Here is a 15825-nt window from a genome sequence, read left to right on the forward strand (position 1 = left end):
CTCACTCTCTATCTCTCTCTTTCTCCCTCTCTATCTCTCTCCATCCCTCTCTCTCTCTCTCTCTCTCTTCCTCCCTCTCTCACTCCATCCCTCTCTCTCTCTCGCTCTCTGTCTTATCTTTTTTTCTCTCACTCTGTTCCTTGGTTGAGAGCATAGACATACAGTATATGCATATGTATATATGCCTATGCATTGAGAGTGGGGCTGTGTTTAATTTACTATAGTACTACACTACCCAGAGTGCACTATGGTATGAGTTGGGCAAAGGAATGAATGAGTGAACTGCTGTGAGGCATGGTGGGAAGGGACCAGATGTTGAAATGTTTGTTTAATGGTGTGTGTGCCTATGAGTGTGTGAGAGAAGTGTGTGTGTGTGTGTGTGTGTGTGTGAGTGTGTGTCTGTGTATGTGAGAGTGTGTGTGTGTGCATTCAAATCTAAAATCATGTTGAATAAGCCTACATGAGTGCCAGAAAGGGTTGTTATCTGTAAACTGTGTCAACAAACATGTTTGCTGCCATACTATTACACTGATTGTAAGCAAATGATTAACACCTAATTAAGCAATCTGTTGACAGTATTTTAGTAATAATAACGGTTGGATTAAATTGTATTTACATTACCAAATGTCACTCAAAGGACCAGCCTAGCCTTGCAATAGCTTACACTAAACTGAATTAGTCGGTGCCTGTTGATGTTATTTTTTTAGGAAGGAATCCAAGTGCATAGCTTTTTTCAGAGACCGAAGATCTATAGCCATTCCATTCAAAGAAGGGGTTCTGATTTTGGACTACAAGTCCCAAACAATGACTCCTCTCTTCTCAATCTGCCATTTTCAGCCAACGGCGTGCCGCTGACCATTTGCAGTTGGTTTAAATGCCACTGATTGATGTATTTTTCCTCCAATGAAATTCCTCCAAATACATTAGAATCTGGTCCACAGGCGGGCGCTCTGCCAAGTCACAGAAAGTGCCACGACATTCGCCGCGGCTGCTCTGAATCACTGAAATTCGGAGGTTGGGGTAAGACGTACATTTTTAATTACTTTCCTCAATAGGTAAAATTGAAAAAAAAAAATGTGGAAGTTTGCTTGAAGTTGCATGGAAGTTTTCGTAACCTTACAAGGTATTGGCTGAGCGTGTGTGTGCAACGTGCGGAAGTTTGGGAAAGTATATCGTAACAATGTAGCAAACGTCCTGAACAGTTGTCTGATGTTCTCGAACGTGTTCTCGAGCGTGTACTTCGGAAAGATGATTCACCATAAGCGCTTACATGCCGACCTCCATTGAGCCTCGTCTTATTGTTCAAAGTAACTTTTATATCGCGTATGTTGTGACAACAGACGGGGTCTATACTTACTTTGCAGTGGCTAGGGTATTAGGGATAAGGAGTGCATTGGAAGTTCGTAGGAAACTGTTGTGTAAAAGTTTGTCCTTAGGCTTATGGATAAATGCTACATTGTTTAAGTAATTATTAGGGATTATTGGCACACGTTTTAAATCGACCTTGCTCTGTTGACCGGTGGGTTTGTTCCTTGTATCTTATACACTGAGGTTTATCTTTATATGTGTTTATGTGGTTGTTTATCTGTGGACGAGTTTGTGTCATTTCCAGATCCACTGATTGAACAGTAAATGTGTATGCCTGTGGTTTGGCCAATACCTTTTGATTTGATTCAAATCGGTGCAATTAAAAATACACTCTGCTTACACAAATGCTGAACAAGATTTAGATTGTTTTAGGGTGGGTTTAAAGCATTTTTTTTTTCCTTTCCTCTTTTCTGTCTAAGTTGCTTTGAACTTGATATCCACCGTGCCTTAAAATAGGCTATCGGCTACCCGAGGCGATCATTGGACTCCAGAAAAATCTCGCATATGCTATATAACAAGACACCGCATTAGTTAGCCTAATGACAGTTGCTGCCTGGTGCGAAGCAGCACGGCGACGTAAGTGAAATGAGTTTTGAACAAGATATCTTGTTTATGTGGTCGTATGCCGTGTGAGGGTGTTTGGTGTCGTGCTGACGAGGCCAGAGACGAGGGTCTCCGTTGCCTTCGCTCCCTTACATAACTCTAGAGGTAGGCTGGCTGCCACGACACAGTGGGTTAATTGTCCGCGGCGGCAGAAAACTGTACAGAAAGTTCCCCCTGGATTTTGTTGAAGCACATCGCCTCGTGTGATATGTTAATATCGCCTGTCTAATGTTCCAAGACCACGGTTGTGTGTCATTTTGCTTGTTTTTTAAAGAGTTGTTGCTGTTGATTTTTGTGAGGTAAGTTTGTTTTCACACTAGATGAACAGATTAACAGATGTAGCCTATCAACCGGCACATCTGCAGTTGTGGCAATAGGCTGCTAATCGATATAATTGATTCACTTATTTATCATTTGCAGGCTGTTGTGTTGTATATCAACCAAGCTATTTGACTTTGTTTAAAGATTTTTCTGATGCTAGCCTTGTGCACAATTGCACAAGTTTTTTATGGTCGGACGAGAGAGTATGGTAAAGACGGAGAGTGAGAAGGGGGGCGTGTCCAACCTTAAGACCAGTCAGCATTTCTCTAGCACCTGGAGGCCCTTCTTGTCTTAGTGGAGTTTCTCTCCCTCCCTCTCACAGACAGACAGACAGACAGACAGACAGACAGACAGACAGACAGACAGACAGACAGACAGACAGACAGACAGACAGACAGACAGACAATCTATCTCACCCCCCCCCCCCCATCTTTTTTTGGTCTTTGTAATCTGCATAATGAGGCACGTGTCCATGCTTGCACTCTGCTCTCTTTCTCTCTCTCTACCTCCGTCTCTCTCTACCTCTCTCTCCCAGTTTCTCTCTCTCTCTCTCTCTACCTCTCTCTCCCAGTTTCTCTCTCTCTCTCTCTACCTCTCTCTCTCTCTACCTCTCTCTCCCAGTTTCTCTCTCTCTCTCTCTCTCTCTACCTCTCTCTCCCAGTTTCTCTCTCTCTCTCTCTCCTATCTCTCTACCTCTCTCTTTCTCTCTCTCCCTCTCTCTCCCAAGGGCTGCGTATTTGAGGAGGGTAGATATTTGCCACATCTGCATGGATCTTCAGGGTTTTCAGCTAGGCCTTTGTGGTGTGTGTGTGTGTGTGTGTGTGTGTGTGTGTGCGTGTGCGAGAGTGAGAAGAGAGAGAGAGAGAGGGGGGGTGCTGAAGTGTGTGTGTTTTCCTTGAGGGAATTCCTGTCCGGAATGTTCCCTGAAAGTGTAAACACATGGCTGGGGTTGAAATGTGTGTGTGTGTGTGTGTGTGTGTGTGTGTGTGTGTGTGTGTGTGTGTGTGTGTGTGTGGGTGCGCGCGCAAGTGAGGAGGGGGGGGGGGGTAGTTACGTGGTCTTAGTGTTCTATATGTACACATCCCAGGGAAACTAGAAACCAAGTGGCATTTGCACATGGGTGGTTGAGGCCTGAGGTGTGTGTGTGTGTGTGTGTGTGTGTGTGTGTATATATGTGTCCTTCTCACAGAGTTGCCCAACAGAGTTGAGTGGTTGGGAATTAAAGAGCATTTGTCATTTCAGGAGGAAAAAAATAAAAGACCCCCTTTCTTTGTTTTTTGAAGGGTTATGGGGTGTGTGTGTGTGTGTGGACTGAAGGAAAGGGAAATACCATATGTGCAGTCTCTAGCCTCTCCTCGACTCCACCGTGGAGGTTCTGCAGTGGATGAGACACGCAGCTGCATTAGCTGCTCCCAGCGCTGCTGTACGTACGCAGTGTTGAGATGTAACACCCACTTTAACCACTTACTCCCAGTACGCAGTGCTGCTGTACGTACGCAGTGTTGAGATGTAACACCGGACTTTAACCACTTACTCTCAGTGCGCAGTGTTGAGATGTAACACCAACTACTTACTCCCAGTACGCAGTGTTGAGATGTAACACCCACTTTAACCACTTACTCAGTGTTGAGATGTTACACCCACTTTAACCACTTACTCCCAGTACGCAGTGTTGAGATGTAACACCCACTTTAACCACTTACTCAGTGTTGAGATGTAACACCCACTTTAACCACTTACTCAGTGTTGAGATGTTACACCCACTTTAACCACTTACTCCCAGTACGCAGTGTTGAGATGTAACACCAACTACTTACTCCCAGTACGCAGTGTTGAGATGTAACACTCTAACTTTAACCACTTACTCCCAGCGCTCAGTGTTGAGATGTAACACCCACTTTAACTTTAACACTAACTCCAAGCGTTCAGTGCTGCTCTACGCAATGTTGATATTTATCACTTACTCACTATAGAAGCCCCTCCCCCTTCTCTGCTAAACAATTAGCAAGCATGCATGCCCGCTGCAAGGCGATGGTCTTATTGGCTAGTTGATTGGTTAATGCATCCAGAGAATTCCACATGTATGTGCTAAAAATTCAAGAGACCGCTTTGAGGCATGTGAAGAGCTAGGTGGAAGAGGACGTGGAAGTTGTTCAAATCGCGTACACAAGGTTTCTTAAAAAAAAAAAACAGGCAAAAAAAAAAAAACACACAGATGGTTTTGGAAGCAAGATACTTAGGCTAGATGTAGAATACGTGCAGTATGTAAATATGTATTCTACTTGTATGCAGTATGTAAATATGTATTCTATTTGTATGTATTCTATGTATGTATGTAGTATGTACTATGTGTCTATGTAGTATGATGTATGTAGGATGTATTTAGCCGTTGATAATGGAGTGAATGTGTCACGTGAGAGCTGGACTCATGTCAGAGTCTTGCTAATATCAGAGGTGCTCTGAACCCACGTGGCTGTCTGCCTGCCTGCCTGTCTGCCTGCCTGCCTGCCTGCCTGTCTGTCTGTCTGCCTGTCTGTCTGCCTGCATGGTCTCAGACATACTCTAACAAGCCAGTCATCCAGCCGGAAGTGAGGTCATCCGAGCGGCTTCCTGGTTTTGTGGAAAATTCCATTGGAGTGTTGCGTTCTGTTTATCCTTGATATTCTAAACCCAAATGGACTTATTTGTACATAGAGCTGAGCTGAGCTGGTGTTTTCTGGTGCTGAGCTGGTGTTTTCAGCGGCGCTAATGTTGTGGTTAATTTATCACCAAACAACGTCGGGGGATTGCACAAACACCGTCATTACCTGTTTGTCTGATGCTGCGGGTCAGAGAAGAAGTAGGCTGTAGCCGTTTGGCCGGGCGCTCAGCAGTGCATGAGCACTAAGTGGAGGAGGAGGAGGAGGAGGGAGGGGCGCGTGGGGCTTGTGAGCGCCGCGGAGCATGTCGGGGCGAAATTCTCACAAGAACTCAAATAAATGCCCCGTCACATATCAAAACACATTTGGGGGGAATTGATGACAGAGAGAGTAATTTTTATTCTTAAATATTGATGAATGAAGAAAAAATTTGGCTCCAGCATAAGGGGCACTTTTCTCATCCAGGGCAAAAGGGCAGGTGCTTGAGCACCACTAGGGGTCTATCTGTGCACGTGCCTGGGTGGGGTACATGAGTCGGTTCGACTGAAACTCTCACTTTGACTGTTCTCTCACTTCTGACTGTTCTCTCATTTGCATCCCAGTAGTAAACCGATTTTGAATTCAGCCGTGTAACTGGAAACACTCAGTGAAATCAGGCAGTGGCACCTCTTCTGTGTGTTTGTATGTAACATGTCTGTGACTGGGGATGTACAGACAAGACTTTATCCCCCCCCCCATACAGATGTGTGTGGCGTTTGGATGCTACAGTGTGTGGGACGAGGTCGTGTTATCAGTTTCGCTGTGTGAACGTTGCCTGACAAACAACCCTTTAGAGTGTGTGTGTGTGTGTGTGTGTGTGTGTGTGTGTGTGTGTGTGTGGGGGTTGGTGTGTGTGAAAGAGAGAGATCAGGACATGTTGATCTAAAATGAATGTGCATATGAATTCAGTGCAGTCTGGGTGAGGATTGCCGTCACCCTGGTGTGTGTGTGTTCGTGTGTGTGTGTGTGTGTGTGTGTGTGTGTGTGTGTGTGTGTTCCTGTGTGTGGGTTTGTGTGTACTAAATGTGCCTGCCTCTGTTTTCCCTGTGCAGGATTAGGACGTGAGGTGCAGGCAGGCAGACAGGCAGACAGACAGACAGACGGGCAGACATGGACGTGTACGACCCTCAGACCCTGGGCTTCGTGGTGTTCGGCGGCTTCATGCTGGTGTCGGCGCTGGGCATCGCGCTGGTCTCCACGCTCTCCATGAAGGAGACGTCCTACGAGGACGCCCTGGCCGAGCAGCGCCGCAAGCTGGCCCGCCTCCAGCCCTCCGCCGGGCCCGTCAGCGCCGCCGCCTCCTCGCAGGCCCGCGCCGACAAGAAGAAGAAGAACCGGGCCAAGAAGAAAGAGGAGAAGTCCAACGGCAAGGTTGCGGCGGCGGCCGCGGCTGCGGCGGAGGAGGTGGCGGTGACTGAGGAAGACGTGGAGGAAGTGGCAATTGAAGAACCCGAGCTGGAGCCTGCACAAGAACCTGCTGCCGTGATCGAACCTGTGATTGAACCTGTCGCAGAGGTCGTGGTCGTGCCCGAGCCGGAACCACAAGAACCCGAACCGGTTCCTGAGCCCGCCCCGGAACCCGCCGTCGACGCTCCAGCGCCCGTCCCTGTTGTTGCCGTAGAGACACCCGTCGCCCCGTCTCCGGCCGTGGGCAAGAAGAAGAAGAAGGTGGCCAAGGTGGAGCCTGCCATCGCCATCGCCAAGGCCCAGACCCCTGCCGCGGTTGCCATGGTGGCGCCTGTCGTGGTGGATGTCGCTGTGGAGACGATGGCCGCCCCACCTGCAGTTGCTGCTGTCGCTCCAATCGTCGCTGAGGAACCGAAAGCAGAGGCCCCGCCCAGTAAGAAGAGAGGCTCCAGGAAGAAGGCGGAGCCAGGTAAGGAAACGCCCAACATGGAACACATGTCAGATGATTGGACAACAGATGTCTGTACGGTCACACACAACGCTCACACACACACACACACACACACAACGCTCACACACAACGCTCACACACACACACAACGCTCACACACAACGCTCACACACAACGCTCACACACAACGCTCACACACACACAACGCTCACACACAACGCTCACACACAACGCTCACACACAACGCTCACACACAACGCTCACACACACACAACGCTCACACACAACGCTCACACACAGCGCTCACACACAACGCTCACACACAAGGCTAACAAACACAGCACACACACACAAGGCTAACAAACACAGCACACACACACAAGGCTAACAAACACAGCACACACACACAAGGCTAACAAACACAGCACACACACACAAGGCTCACACACAATGCTCACACACAATGCTCACACACAATGCTCACACACAATGCTCACACACAATGCTCACACACAATGCTCACACACAACGCTCACACACAACGCTAACAAACACAGCACACACACACACACACACACACACAGATCTCTGACGTTGATGCAGGCATACAGTCACACACACACACACACACACACACACACACACACACACACACATAGATCGCTGATGCTGATGCAGGCATACAGTCACACACATACACACACACACACACACACACACACACACATAGATCGCTGATGCTGATGCAGGCATACAGTCACACACACACACACACACACATACACACACACACACACGTGTCCATTAATGGTCTCCCCCATGTGTTCCCCCTGACAGTGGCCCCGCTGGAGGTGGCCCCTGAGGCTCCTGCGCTGGCTGGTTTCCCCGCGCTGCTGTCCGCCCTCAGCAGCCTCACCGAGGCCGAGACCCTCAAGGTCATGGAGATGCTCGGAGACAAGGCCGAACACGACTCCTGGCAACTGGTACGGGGGAACCATGGCAACAACAGCAGCACATCTTTTGGCCCCGTGTCATTGATAAAACCTTTTAAAAAATGTGTGCCTTTTAATATGCTAACTAATGTTTTTATGTAAATTTTCCTGCTGCCGATTCATGGCTGGTAAGGAAACCATGGTAACTAGAGTCTGTTCTGTCCCTTGTGATGTAAACAAGGAATAGTCTTTTATACTAACGCAAATCCAGAACAGAGGGAACATTAATGTACATTATATAATATATCCATCATGCTTACTTTCTTTCTTTCTTTCTTTCTTTCTTTCTTTCTTCTCTTTCTTTTCTTTCTTTCTTCTTTCTTTCTTTCTTTTCTTTCTTCTCTTTCTTTCTTTCCCTCCCTCCTCCTCTCAGGCATCTCAGAAGGGAGACCCGGTGAAGAAACAGCTGGAGGATAAGGAGAAGCTTCTGGCAGTGGAACAGGAGAGCTCCGTTACAGCCAAGAACCGTCTGAAGGAACTCACCAAGGTTCTTAACCGATCAGTCACACCCCAGTTTAGGTTCTTCCACCAAAGCAAGATTACCCAGATATTCAGATTCAGACCGTGAACAAGATTACAGTTAGCCAGGTAGATAGAGATAGATAGATAGATGGATACTTTATTAATCCCGAGGGAAGTATCCATCCTATCTATCTATCTATCTATCTATCTATCTATCTATCTACCTGGCTAACTGGCTAACTGGCTAGGTATTCAGACCATGAACAAGATTACAGTTAGCCAGGTATTCAGACCGTCAACAAGATTAGTTAGCCAGATAGATAGATAGATAGATGGATACTTTATTAATCCCGAGGGAAGTATCCATCTATCTATCTATCTATCTATCTATCTATCTATCTATCTATCTATCTACCTGGCTAACTGGCTAGGTATTCAGACCATGAACAAGATTACAGTTAGCCAGATATTGATGATGATTTATGATGCTTACTCATCAACTGAACATGGCGTTCCTTTAGTCTACTCTGCAATGTGAAACACGTGGTCTAAAAGATGGTGGTCATGTGATCCTTTCCCGATGCCTCTGATTGGACGATAAAATAATCCTGTAGTTGAAAAGTTGAATGATCATAGAGGTCCTATACTATCGTACCATGTCGAACGAGTGGTCTGAACATGGCGTTCCTCTCGTCTACTCTGTGGGATGAAGAAACACGCGGTCTAAACTTTGGTGACGCTCTGGTGTTCTGTGTCCTTCAGGAGCTGAGCACGGAGAAGTCTCGCCTGGCGTCCGTGGAGACGCGCATGAGCTCGGAGCTGAGCAGCCGGCAGCAGGAGCTGATCGCCCTCCAGGCGCGCATGCAGGCCTCCTACCAGGAGCACCTCGTGGAGACCCAGCAGCTCACCAGCCAGGTTGGGGGTCAGGGGTCGGGGGTCATCAGCACAGGCACCACAAAGCGGTTGGAGAGGCGGGGGGTAGGGGGGGGGTGTAGCTCTGAGCGTTCAGTTGCCCTGCAGTAGTAGTGTTGAGGGTTCAGTAGTAGTGTTGAACCCTAGTAAAGCCCTGGGGTACAATGTTTAAGGTTCAGGGGTTTCTAACCACACACACACACACTCACTCACTCATACATACATACACACACACACACACACACACACACACACACACACACACACACACACACACACACACACACACACACACACACACACTCTCACTCCTTAATATGTTCTCTCTCTCGCTCGCTCACTCACTCACTCACTCACTCTCTCACACACACACACACACACACACACACACACACACACACTCACTTCTTAATATGTTCTCTCTCACACACACACACACACACACACACACACACACACACACTCCCTAATATGTTCTCTCTCTCTCTCTCACGCACACACACACACACACACACTTCCTAATGTGTTCTCTCTCTCTCTCTCTCGCGCACACACACACACACACACACTCACTTCTTAATATGTTCTCTCTCTCTCTCACACACACACACACACACACACACACACACACACACACACACACACACACTCCCTAATATGTTCTCTCTCTCTCTCTCACGCACACACACACACACACACACACACACACACACAGATCCAGGGTCTGCAAGAGCAGCTGGAGAACGGACCCAATGCCCAGCTGGCCCGCCTGCAGCAGGAGAACTCCATCCTCAGAGACGCCCTCAACCAGGCCACCAGCCAATCAGAGAGCAGGTACACGCACAACCAACCAATCATAGGCCGGCTCACCAGATGGCCTGCCAATAAGAAACGAACTAACGGAATTTGCAGTTATTTCAGACCTAAGAAGGGGTCCATATGAAGACGGCACACGCAACCGTGTCAGTCTGATGAACATAGAAAAGTGGACTACAAATTAAAATTGACTACTAAGTAGAGTAGAGTAGAGTAGAGTTGAATTGAGTAGAGTTGAATTGAGTAGAGTTGAAGTGAGTAGAGTTGAAGTGAGTAGAGTTGAAGTGAGTAGAGTTGAAGTGAGTAGAGTTGAAGTGAGTAGAGTTGAAGTGAGTAGAGTTGAAGTGAGTAGAGTTGAAGTGAGTAGAGTTGAAGTGAGTAGAGTTGAAGTGAGTAGAGTTGAAGTGAGTAGAGTTGAAGTGAGTAGAGTAGAGTAGAGTAGAGTAGAGTAGAGTAGAGTAGACTAGACTAGAGTAGAGTAGAGTAGAGTAGAGTAGAGTAGAGTAGAGTAGATTGGAGTAAAGAGCGATGAAGGTATAATGCAGAGAGTAATAATTATACAGACTGAATCAGGAAGGGGGACGTCACTGAGGGCATGCCAGAGGCCCACATTCCCAGACTCCCCTGTGAGGTGTGCTGCCCTGCAGGTGGACTGCTGCTCTCTGCTGCCCCCTGCTGCCCTGCAGGTAGACTGCTGCTCTCTGCTGCCCTGCAGGTTTACTCCCCTGTGAGGTGTACTGCCCTGCAGGTGGACTGCTGCTCTCTGCTGCCCCCTGCTGCCCTGCAGGTAGACTCCCCTGTGAGGTGTACTGCTGCTCTCTGCAGGTAGACTGCTGCTCTCTGCTGCCCTCTATAGCCCTGCAGGTGGACTGCTGCAGGTAGACTCCCCTGTGAGGTGTACTGCTGCTCTCTGCAGGTAGACTGCTGCTCTCTGCTGCCCTCTATAGCCCTGCAGGTGGACTGCTGCAGGTAGACTCCCCTGTGAGGTGTACTGCTGCTCTCTGCAGGTAGACTGCTGCTCTCTGCTGCCCTCTATAGCCCTGCAGGTGGACTGCTGCAGGTAGACTCCCCTGTGAGGTGTACTGCTGCTCTCTGCAGGTAGACTGCTGCTCTCTGCTGCCCTCTATAGCCCTGCAGGTGGACTGCTGCAGGTAGACTCCCCTGTGAGGTGTACTGCTGCTCTCTGCAGGTAGACTGCTGCTCTCTGCTGCCCTGCAGGTGTACTGCTGCTCTCTGCTGCCCTGCAGGTTTACTGCCCTGTGAGGTGTACTGCTGCTCTCTGCTGCCCCCTGCTGCCCTGCAGGTAGACTGCTGCTCTCTGCTGCCCTGTGAGATTTACTGCCCTGCAGGTAGACTGCTGCAGGTAGACTGCTGCTCTCTGCTGCCCTGCAGGTTTACTGCTGCAGGTAGACTGCTGCTCTCTGCTGCCCTGCAGGTTTACTGCTGCAGGTAGACTGCTGCTCTCTGCTGCCCTCTACGGCTCTGTTGCCCCCTATGACCCTGCAGGTAGACTGCTGCTCTCTGCTGCCCTGCAGGTTTACTGCTGCAGGTAGACTGCTGCTCTCTGCTGCCCTCTACGGCTCTGTTGCCCCCTATGACCCTGCAGGTAGACTGCTGCTCTCTATAGCCCTGCAGGTGCAGGCGGGGGCGACCAGTGGTACAGGAGGTAGAGAAGTCGTTTAGTAATCAGAAGGTTGCTAGTTCGATTCCCTGTCGAAGCGTCCTTGAGCAAGACACTGAACCCCTAATGGCTCCTGATGTGCAGTGTGCCATCAGTGTAAATGTAAAATGTGTATACATCCTTGTAAGTCCCTTTGGATAAAAGCGTCTGCTAAATGACTAAATGTAAAATGTAAGTTTAAGGTAGACTGCGGCAGGTAGACTGCTGCAGGTAGACTAGACTGCTGCCCTGTGCTGCCCTGTGCTGCCCTGTGCTGCCCTGTGCTGCCCTGTGCTGCCCTGCAGGCAGTCAGTCAGTGGGGCTCATAAAAGCTGACGTGCTCCAGAGGAGCGCCAGGCTTGGCATTCTGTCTCTCCCCGTCATTGTGAGATGGGCCCCTGCATGTTGGGATCAGGCCACATTCCAGGGGAGATTCCAGAATGTTCCACAGAGTTCTGGACTGAGTCCTGCATCCTGAGGAAGAGGAGGAGGAAGAGGGTGGTGTGTGTGTGTGTGTGTGTGTGTGTGTGTGTGTGTGTGTGTGTGTGTGTGTGTGTGTGTGTGTGTGGGAGGTGCAGTGGAAGGCCAGTCACAATGACCAGAGGGGAGAGACAGGTTTGGGTGTGAGACAGGGGTGTGTTAGTTACTACACTCATCTTTTATTTTATGGGTACAAATCAGCCAAATCAATCAAAGTCTCACGCTCTCAACGCACACTCTCAACACACACACACACACACTCAGCGAGTCTCGTGTGCACACACTCCTCACGTAACCAACCGGTGCCTCTCTGACGTACACAGGCAGAACGCAGAGATGGCGAAGCTCCGTCAGGACTGCGTGCGCCTCGGCAGGGAGCTCAGCGACCGCACCAACGCCCAGCAGGCCGAGGAGGAGAACCGGAAGGTTCTGGAAGCCAAGATGGCCGCCGGCGAGGAACAGCTGGCCCAAATGCAGGTGCAGTCTCAGGACCTGCCCACAGCTCTTTAGTGTACACTAGGGTGACCAGACGTCCACTGTTTCCCCACAGCTCTTTAGTGTACACTAGGGTGACCAGACGTCCACTGTTTCCCCACAGCTCTTTAGTGTACACTAGGGTGACCAGACGTCCACTGTTTCCCCACAGCTCTTTAGTGTACACTAGGGTGACAAAGACGTCCCCGGTTTCCGGGGACAGTCCCCGGTTTTTCGTTTACAAAGATAAAAACATTACACTGTTTTGGAGGCGTTTACGTGTCTGAACTGAAAATGTCCCCGGATTTTGTCTCCGAAATCTGGTCACCTTAGTGTACACGAGTCAACGCAAAGCTCTTTGAAAGGGCTCTGTGTAAGGGTGTGGATATTTGGGATCTTTATTTAACCCCCTGGGGGGGGGTGTGTGTGGGTGTGTGTGGGTGTGTGTGGGTGTGTGTGGGTGTGTGTGGGATGGGTGTGTGTGTGTGTGTGTGTGTGGTTGTTTATAATGTTGTATGGTGACCTTTCTGACCCCCTATTCCTTTGATCCACCCAAAACTGCTGTAGACTCCCTTCTCCACCCAAGTGTGTGTGTTTGTGTAGACTCCCTTCTCCACCCAAGTGTGTGTGTGTGTGTAGACTCCCTTCTCCACCCAAGTGTGTGTGTGTTTGTGTAGACTCCCTTCTCCACCCAAGTGTGTGTGTGTTTGTGTAGACTCCCTTCTCCACCCAAGTGTGTGTGTGTTTGTGTAGACTCCCTTCTCCACCCAAGTGTGTGTGTTTGTGTAGACTCCCTTCTCCACCCAAGTGTGTGTGTTTGTGTAGACTCCCTTCTCCACCCAAGTGTGTGTGTGTGTTTGTGTAGACTCCCTTCTCCACCCAAGTGTGTGTGTGTTTGTGTAGACTCCCTTCTCCACCCAAGTGTGTGTGTGTTTGTGTAGACTCCCTTCTCCACCCAAGTGTGTGTGTGTGTTTGTGTAGACTCCCTTCTCCACCCAAGTGTGTGTGTGTTTGTGTAGACTCCCTTCTCCACCCAAGTGTGTGTGTGTTTGTGTAGACTCCCTTCTCCACCCAAGTGTGTGTGTGTTTGTGTAGACTCCCTTCTCCACCCAAGTGTGTGTGTGTGTGTGTGTAGACTCCCTTCTCCACCCAAGTGTGTGTGTGTGTGTGTGTAGACTCCCTTCTCCACCCAAGTGTGTGTGTGTTTGTGTAGACTCCCTTCTCCACCCAAGTGTGTGTGTGTTTGTGTAGACTCCCTTCTCCACCCAAGTGTGTGTGTGTTTGTGTAGACTCCCTTCTCCACCCAAGTGTGTGTGTGTGTGTGTGTAGACTCCCTTCTCCACCCAAGTGTGTGTGTGTTTGTGTAGACTCCCTTCTCCACCCAAGTGTGTGTGTGTGTGTGTGTGTGTGTGTGTGTGAATTCTCCTATATTCCCACTAGTATAGACCCTGCCTTTCAATGGATCAGTTTATTTTTATTACTGCAACCACTACTTCTATCGATGTTAATGTCAGTTCTCCAACTACTACTACTACTACTACTACTATCAATATTTATGTCAGTACTGCAACCACTACTACTACTACTACTACTATCGATGTTAATGTCAGTACTACTACTACTACTACTATCGATATTAATGTCTACTGCAACTACTACTACTACTACTACTACTACTAATACTACTATTATCAATATTAATGTCAGTACTGCAACCACTACTTCTATCGATATTAATGTCAGTACTGCAACCACCACTACTACTACTACTACTATCAATGTTAATGTCAGTACTACTACTACTACTATCGATATTAATGTCAGTACTGCTACCACTACTATCGATGTTAATGTCAGTACTGCAACTACTACTACTATCGATATTAATGTCAGTACTGCTACCCGTCTTATTACATTCTGCTATGTTTTAATACAATTCCCTGAGGAATAATAATCTCACTGCTGGTGTGTGCGTGTGCGTGTGTCTCTCTCGTGTGTGTGTGTGTGTGCGTGTCTGTGTGTGTGTGCGTGTCTGTGTGCGTGTGTGTGGTGTGTGCGTGTGTGTGCGTGTGCGTGTGCGTGTGCGTGTGCGTGTGCGTGTGCGTGTGTGTGTGTGTTCAGGTGCGCTCCCAGGAGACGGAGCGTGCGCTGCAGCAGGAGTTGGAGCGGGTGGGCGCTCAGCTGCAGCTGGCCCTGGAGGGCAGCGGGGGTCTGAGTCTGCAGCTGGAGACTCTCGGCACCCAGCTCAGGACCGCACAGGAGCAGCTAGAGCAGTCACAGCAGCAGGCTGATACACTCCACGGTAAGGAGAGAGAGAGAGAGAGAGAGAGAGAGCGTGTGTGTACTGTATTCCTGTATCTGTGTGTATGAGTGTGTGTGTCTATACTGTGTGTGTGTGTGTGAGACTATGGCTGAACTGTAGCAGCAGCTAGAGCAGGCACAGCAACAGGCTGATACACTCCACGGTAAGGAGAGAGAGAGAGTGTGTGTGTGTCTGTGTGTGTGTGTGTGTGTGTCTGTGTGTGAGACTGGGGCAGGACTGCAGCAGCAGCTAGAGTAGGCACAGCAACAGGCTGATACACTCCACGGTAAGGAGAGAGTGTGAGTGTGTGTGTGTGTGTCTGTGTGTGTGAGACCGGGGCAGGACTGCAGCAGCAGCTAGAGTAGGCACAGCAACAGGCTGATACACTCCACAGTAAGGAGAGAGAGAGTGTGTGTGTGTGAGACTATGGCTGAACTGTAGCAGCAGCTAGAGTAGGCACAGCAACAGGCTGATACACTCCAGGGTAAGGAGAGAGAGAGAGAGAGAGAGAGAGAGAGAGAGAGAGAGTGTGTGTGTCTGTGTGTCTGTGTGTCTGTGTGTGAGACTATGGCTGAACTGCAGCAGCAGCTAGAGTAGGCAGCACAGGTATCCTCTTCCCTCAGTGACCACTACACAGGCCCCTGTGGGATGGGCCACCAAGGGTAATTGGCAGGCTGTTACCCCCTGCCCACTTGCCCCAAGGGGCTGTCACCCTCTAGGTCACCTGCATTTGCCCCGATAATGGAAACACGGACGGCAAGACGAGCCCGTGAAGGATGGGCTACTGATGACACAATTGTATGAGAGTGAATGAGAGTTTGTGTTTGGTTTTTGAGAGCGTTTTTGTGGGAGTGAAAGAAACACTCGTTAGAGATAGTGATGGCTCTGATGGTCTAAAG

The 15825-nt window shown here is 49.1% G+C and overlaps 1 protein-coding gene across 1 annotated transcript in view; it reads left to right on the forward strand.

Moving 5' to 3' along the window:
- Nucleotides 1-914: 914 nt before the first annotated feature.
- Nucleotides 915-15825, forward strand: part of rrbp1b (ribosome binding protein 1b) — a 39143-nt gene continuing 24232 nt past the window's right edge. The window contains 9 exon segments of the mRNA XM_031562491.1: nt 915-1020; nt 6023-6846; nt 7666-7811; nt 8194-8307; nt 9045-9197; nt 9910-10028; nt 12474-12627; nt 14746-14833; nt 15162-15212. Coding sequence (XP_031418351.1) covers nt 6081-6846; nt 7666-7811; nt 8194-8307; nt 9045-9197; nt 9910-10028; nt 12474-12627; nt 14746-14833; nt 15162-15212 — 1591 coding nt within the window. The 5' untranslated portion in view covers nt 915-1020; nt 6023-6080.

This window comes from Clupea harengus, chromosome 24 (assembly GCF_900700415.2).
Source record: "Clupea harengus chromosome 24, Ch_v2.0.2, whole genome shotgun sequence".
Lineage (NCBI taxonomy): Eukaryota > Metazoa > Chordata > Actinopteri > Clupeiformes > Clupeidae > Clupea > Clupea harengus.